The sequence below is a fragment of the Gymnoscopelus braueri genome (genome assembly GCF_963280865.1).
Source record: "Gymnoscopelus braueri genome assembly, chromosome: 15".
In the NCBI taxonomy this organism is placed as follows: Eukaryota; Metazoa; Chordata; class Actinopteri; order Myctophiformes; family Myctophidae; genus Gymnoscopelus; species Gymnoscopelus braueri.
The window spans coordinates 50,525,332-50,532,831 of NC_137620.1; the positions used below are offsets into that span (position 1 = coordinate 50,525,332).

At 44.6% G+C, this 7,500-nt stretch overlaps 1 protein-coding gene across 1 annotated transcript in view; it reads left to right on the forward strand.

The window, feature by feature from the left end:
* The window catches only part of corin (corin, serine peptidase), a 43,561-nt gene that overhangs the window by 34,519 nt on the left and 1,542 nt on the right, over positions 1 to 7,500 (forward strand). The window contains 5 exon segments of the mRNA XM_080452036.1: positions 106 to 237; positions 3,407 to 3,456; positions 4,362 to 4,551; positions 6,326 to 6,488; positions 6,991 to 7,099. Of these exon segments, the coding sequence (XP_080308162.1) occupies positions 106 to 237; positions 3,407 to 3,456; positions 4,362 to 4,551; positions 6,326 to 6,488; positions 6,991 to 7,099 (644 nt within the window).

Here is a 7,500-nt window from a genome sequence, read left to right on the forward strand (position 1 = left end):
TGTGTGCGCGTGTGTCTGTGCGTGTGTGCGTGTGTGTGTGTGTGTGTGTGTGTGTGCGTGTGCGTGTGCGTGTGCGTGTGCGTGTGTGTGTGTGCGTGTGCGCAGGGTTCCGTCCTCCGTTAACCATGGTACCGGGACCCAACCCGGGGTGCAGGGGCGTCGCCGGTGGTTACACGTGCATCCTGATTGGCAGCAGAGGAATGGCTCCGCCCTGCAGGGACTCCTGGAGAAGAGAAGGTAACGCGAGGAGGTTCTGACTTTATGTTAACACTTTAATTATCAGGTGGGTCTATAATGCATTATAACCTGCTTATAAGGCTTCATAGCACTCCTTATACATACTGTATTTATAACCATGTATGACAACTTAATAACATTGATTGATTGATTGATTGAAATTTGTATTAGGCAAAAATAATGTAAAACAACACAGTTACATTTATAATGCTTTTGTCTAAAAGGTCCGACCAAAAAAGTCCTTGCGGACTTGTTTCCGTTGGGGTCCTTGAGTTAATTTCATAGACATATATATATAGTAGCAACCAAACAGTTCAAAAATCAACATGAAAATACAGATAATACAGAAAAAAATACCACTATGTACAAAAAAAAGCATGAAAAAAAAAGGGGGGGGAAGCATGGAAAAATTATATACAAAAAAAGCATGAGGAAATAAAAAATCACACCCTGTGTGAAGTGGGCGGTGTCTTGCTAGCTAATCACAATACTGAATGGAGTCCAATCATGTACAAAAGATAAATACATTTATTGAAACACTCTTTATGATGGACGAAACCATAACTTGAGAAAAACAAATTTATCGTTTTTCTCAAGTTATGGTTGCTTATATAGGGCTATGCACATGTGTCATGTGACACTGGCCAATCACAGTCCTGAATAGATTGTGATTGGTTGCTTATATAGGGCTATGCACATGTGTCATGTGACACTGGCCAATCACAGTCCTGAATAGATTGTGATTGGCCAATCACAGCGCAGGATAATTGTACAAATTTCCAAACCTCACTTTTAGGGGCGGTTTCACTGCCCAAGATATTTGTACATTTTTCCAAATCTCACTTATAGGTGCGGTTTCACCGCCCAAAAATCACACCCAGTGTTAAGTTATGGTCCTATTTATAGGGCTATGCACATGTGTCATGTTTCCCTAGCCAATCACAGTCCTGAATAGACTGTGATTGGCCAATCACGGTGCAGGGTTAGGGGGGGTACATTTGTGGCCAATCACAGCGCAGGATTTGGTGTGCAAATACCCAAACCTCACATATAGGGGCGGTTTCACCACCCAAAAATATGTAAAAAAAAAAGAGGAGGGGGGGGGGGGGGTCGTCTGTCTACAGGGAAACTGGTACTAGCTCCTCTTTAGGCCTCCAGAAAGATGAGTTTTTAGGGCTGTTTTGAATGAGCCCAGCGAACTGCATTTTTTGAGGGATGGGGTTAGACTATTCCATTCCTTGGTGGCTGTGCTATAGAAGGAGAATTTGCCCATGTTTGTTTTATGGGTGGGTGGTACCAGATTGTTGTTTATGCTCCCTCTAGTTTTGTGGCTGTGGGTGTCACTAACTTTTTCGAGGTATTTATACAGATATGCGGGTATAGGGGGCATTTCGGGCAAATCTGCATTTACAAATTTTGAAGACCAGTCCCATTTTTAGATGTTTAACCCTGTCTTCCACCCTGAGCCAGCCTAGGCTGGCAAAGTGAGTGGGAGAGAGGTGGGTCATGGGCCCCAGTCCGAGAAGTGGTCGAATCAGTTTGTTTTGGGAGGTTTGAAGCTTAGTCTTCAGTGACACTGAGGTGTTGGAGTACCAAGAGGAGCTAGCATAGTCAAAAAGGGGCTTAATCAGGGCCCCTGAGAGGGTCCTGAGGGCCTGGGGGTTGACAAAAGAGGAAACTCTGCCCATAAATCTGGTTCTCTGGTTTACTCCTTTGACCACCTTTGTTGCCATGCTTTCACCTGTCAGGTATTTGTCAAGAATACATCCCAAATAGGTAAACTCTTTGCTAGTGATGATTGTGTCATCGACTTTGACCTTGAAGTCATTTACCTTCATTTTACTGAGGGAATGTTTGGTCCCAAATAGGATGGATTCAGTTTTCCCAAGGTGTAGAGACAGTTTGTTATCGGTAAGCCAGGCACGAATTTTTGAGAGTTCAGAGCTGAGAGCTTCCTCAACTTGCAACTTGTCCTCACCCGAGATCAGGAGTGCCGAGTCATCAGCGAACAGGAACAGTTTGCAGTTACAGGCAGCATTCATGTCGTTAATGTATAGAAGGAACAGTAACGGCCCTAGAATGCTGCCTTGAGGAACCCCGCAGCTCACCGGGAGGGATGAGGACATGGTTCCGTTGATGTCAACCACTTGTTCTCTACCCTCCAAGTAAGATATCATCCAATTTAGTGATGTGCAATCAAAACCAATCGCCTTCAGCTTATCAAGTAGAATTGCGTGGTTTACAGTGTCAAACGCCTTTTGGAGGTCCAGCATGACCATGCCGCAGTATTTGCCCGAGTCTACCTCACGTTTGATGTAGTCGGTCAAATACAGTAGGCAAGTGTCAGTGGAGTGGGATGTTCTGAAGCCCGATTGGAATTCAAACAACAGTTTACGCTCGCTGAGGTAGCTGTTGATTTGTTCTTGGATTGATCGCTCTATAACCTTTGAGATGGAACAAAGGATGGAAACAGGCCTATAGTTGCCAGGATCTAGTTTGCTTCCTTTTTTATAAAGAGGGATTACTCTTGCCAACTTGAATTCTTGTGGGACGTGACACTGACTGATGGATACGTTTGTAATGTGGGCTACTATGGGAGCAATGGAGACCGCTGCGTCTCTGAGGAATCTGGTGGGGATGTTGTCAAGGCCGGTGGCCTTGTTTGGCTGTAGGGCGAGGAGTTTGTTTTGCACATCATCAGTCAATACAGGTTTCAAAAAGAAGGAATCTTTTTTAGCCCCTAGTTTCTCATAGTGAGCTTGAATGTGGTCGGGGCCATACAGACCTGAATGCTGAGGGAGTTTGCTTACCAACTGGGTTGCAACTGTGGTGAAGAAACTGTCCGCTACCAATTGCTTGTCGGTAGTGAGCGAGCCACTTGAAATAATGCAAATGTTTGTAGAATTTGTCTGAATTTTTCCGTTGCAGCCTAATTGTTTTAGTGCCTCCCACAGTTTTTGTGGGTGGCTTTTGTTTGCCTCTATGTTCTCATACAACAAGGTTTATGAAGTGTTGCTGGTCATAATGCATTATAAACTCAGTGGAACTGCATGATTCACTATCCTATGAGTCGGTTGGTCTAATCATATACGGATGAGAGGGGGAAAACAATTTCTAATAAATTGAAATAATCTCTCTCCCTCTCTCTCTCTCTCTCTCTCTCTCTCAGTCACTCGTGTCATTCAGGAAACAGAGTATCAGTTCTTTGTACCAGAGAAGGTAAAACATGTTTAATTATATTCATGTTAAAGGGATAGTTCACCCAATAAATGTATTAGTAACCCCATGGAGACGTGGATTGAATGATATTTTGTCTCATTCTTAAGACAAAGACAAAGATATTATCTAAAGACTAAAAAAAGTCTCCACTGGGTGACTAATCGATAGAAAAGAAGTCATTTTGGGGGTGAACTATCCCTTTAAGTTTGATTTCATAATGTGAAAGTTGACAAACAACTATGTTCTGTTTACTGTATTATTTATTATACTGTCTGTCTGTCTGTCTGTCTGTCTGTCTGTCTGTCTGTCTGTGTCTCTCTCTCTCTCTCTCTCTCTCTCTCTCTCTCTCTCTCTCTCTCTCTCTCTCTCTCTCTCTCTCTCTCTCTCTGCGTCTCTCTCTCTGCGTCTCTCTCTCTGTGTCTCTATGTCTCTCTCTCTCTCTGTGTGTCTCTATGTCTCTCTCTCTCTCTCTATGTCTCTCTCTCTCTCTCTGCGTCTCTCTCTCTCTGTGTCTCTATGTCTCTCTCTCTCTCTGTGTGTCTCTATGTCTCTCTCTCTCTCTCTCTATGTCTCTCTCTCTCTCTCTCTGCGTCTCTCTCTCTGTGTCTCTATGTCTCTCTCTCTCTCTCTGTGTGTCTCTATGTCTCTCTCTCTCTCTCTGTGTCTCTATGTCTCTCTCTCTCTCTATGTCTCTCTCTCTCTCTCTGCGTCTCTCTCTCTCTGTGTCTCTATGTCTCTCTCTCTCTCTCTCTCTCTGTGTGTCTCTATATCTCTCTCTCTCTCTCTCTCTCTCTCTCTGTGTCTCTCTCTCTCTGTGTCTCTATGTCTCTCTCTCTCTCTCTCTCTCTCTCTCTCTCTCTCTCTCTCTCTCTGTCTCTATGTCTCTCTCTCTCTCTCTCTCTCAGACTGTGGTCTTCGGCTGGCGGTAGGGGGCGTGTCTCGCCACAGGAAGAAGAGGATTCTTGGGGGCCGGGTGTCTCGCCCGGGGGCGTGGCCGTGGCAGTGCTCCCTGCAGAGTGGACACAGTGGACACATCTGTGGCTGCGTTCTGATTGGTCAACGGTGGGCCCTCACCGTCGCCCACTGCTTTGAGGGGTGAGTGTTTTTTTTTTTTTTTTTTTGCATTTTTTTTTTTATCCCATTATTTTGTAACCCATTTTTTAACCCAGTGCCGTGCCAATACCTTACCTTGTAATCCTGGGCGCTACTCTCCCTCTGCCAGCCTGGGGAGAGTCGCTTCTTATCACCTGACAGGGGGGAGTTTCACCGGTAGGACGTAGTGCGTGGAAGGAACGCAAACGGCGTTTTCCTAGCGACTTACAGGCGGGGGGGCGGGTGAGCTCAGTCAGCGCACAGAAGTCAAGGCACAGACGGCTGTGTTGTTGACGGACAACGGATGCACGCTTATGAGAAACAACACAAATAAAACCTGGCCAAACAGTTGCGTGCATTAGCGCAAGATGAGGATTATGTTAGTGAGGGTTTGTAAAAGGACTGTATAAAGGGGACTGGTTCTGTGGGGTTACGCTTCATTCGCCCCCGGGGCGTCGGTGCGTCGGTCAGGACACAATTGGACAGGAGATTGAAGAGGGTATAATATGGCAGCTTTACTGATGTTAAAGGCACAGGCATGGGTTGCAGAATGGGTACAGGCACTGAGTGCGAGTGACAATGGGTCACTGTATGACAATGTGTGGTTCTGCAGTAAATACAGATAAGACATAATAACGGGTGTAAGTACAAATACAATACATCACAATGTACCACATTACTGCAATAATATAATATAGTATACAATATACTAGGCATTTACACTACACAGGTTAGATAGTAAGTATATGGTCAGATATAAATACCACTCCTCTACAATAAGTGCATTAACATCACCATACACATTAGATGACAATAGTCCCTTCAATACAAGGTGCTGCTCACTAACATCACACATGAACCAATTACTCCTGTAATAGTCACTGCAGCCTTGCACTGTGCTAAAGTGGCTTGTTAATTGGACATCAAAGGGCTGCGCAGCTGCAGGTTGGAACCCTAATGGCGACGCCCATGAAATGCACTTGGCCAAACTTATCACAGACCTGACTTGCTGAATAAAGTGCTTAAACATATAAATGCACACATACATCGGTCCTAAATGTACTCTCTTACATGTGACAGAAGACATTACATCCTAGATGAATATAAAGAAGGTGTGCTTAAGGCACGCACTGTAGACACTGACATGAAAGAATGATCACTGTCAATCAAACCAGCCAACATGTAGAAACGGTATTAACTGAGATATGCATGGTAAATAATACAGCAGAAATCACTACAACTAAACAATGCACTTACAGTAGTCACAATACGCACACTGGCACTGCAGTGGTGTACAAATAAAGGATGTCGTTTGTAGCAGGTGAACTGGGCTGGAATTCACCGCTCTCTCTGCTGCTGCTACTAGAATGAATGAAACGCCCCTACAATGCATTGCGCACTTAAGGTGGCAGGTACATGTTACTCTGAACACAGTTCTTAAGGTAGTACATAAGAGATAAATAATAGTCAACTTATAATTATGCTTGGAGCCTTTCTAACAGATTATCTGGCACATGTATGTATCTGTTATGAAAGAGAAATTGTATCATGAGTGAAACGGCTATAGTCCTTGGGGCGTCGCCAGGCTCTCTCCCCACCCGGCCCCCCCGCCCCCCCCCCCCCCCCCCCCCCCTCGCCTGCAAGTCGCTAGGAAAACGCCGTTCCCGGAAGGAACACGTTATTCCAACCAGTTCCTTTCCCCTCCTTATCTGCCCCACTTATAATCTATAAATACTAATGTCTCTCTCTCTATGTCTCTGTAATGTCTCTCTCTCAGGAGAGAGAGTGCCAGCCTATGGAAGGTGGTGTTGGGTATAAACAACCTGGACCACCCAGGTGATCACAGTCAGACCAGAGGGGTTCGTTCCATCATAGTTCACCCACGCTACAACCGGGCCGTAGTGGACTATGACATCAGTGTCATAGAGCTGGAGACTGAGGTACAATCTATACTATACAGATCTATGACATCAGTGTCATAGATCTGGAGACTGAGGTACAATCTATACTATACAGATCTATGACATCAGTGTCATAGAGCTGGAGACTGAGGTACAATCTATACTATACAGATCTATGACATCAGATTCATAGAGCTGGAGACTGAGGTACAATCTATACTATACAGATCTATGACATCAGTGTTATAGAGCTGCAGACTGAGGTACAATCTATACTATACAGCTCTATGATATAGGCTATTTTCAAATAGCTTAAAAAATAGAGCTAAAGTGGTTCATGTATGTTTTATAATATAATATTGATAATTGCAAAGTAACTAGTAACTAAAGTTTTCACATAATTTAGTGGAGTAAAAGTACAATATTTGCCTCTGAGATGTAGTGGAGTAGAAGTAAAAGTACAGGTGGAAGTGACATCATAATGTGTTTACTTCCAGGTGGAAGTGACATCATAATGACATCATAATGTGTGTACTTCCAGGTGGAAGTGACATCACACGTCAGACCTGTGTGTTTACCTCGACCCGGAGAAATGCCGCTTCCTGATTCCTACTGTTACATCACCGGATGGGGTCACATGGGCAACAGGAGTGAGTACATGAACGCACGGACGAGCACGCACTCACGCACGCACGCACGCACGCACGCACGCACGCACGCACGCACGCACGCACGCACGCACGCACGCACGCGCACGCACGCACGCACGCACACACATGCACACACACACACACACACACACACGCACGCACGCACACACACACACACGTTTCTCATGTCATGTTTGATGGACACTGATATCACATTGAGAACACACAATTACAATTACGAATACAATTACTTATTTAGAAATGGACAGAAAAAATAATAAAATGCAAACACATTATCTGACCGACTCTGTAGGCTACTCACTAACGATTAGGAATATGTTATGACCCACATTTCCAAGCACCAATTTCTATATCGATTCTATTCAATTCATTATGCGTGT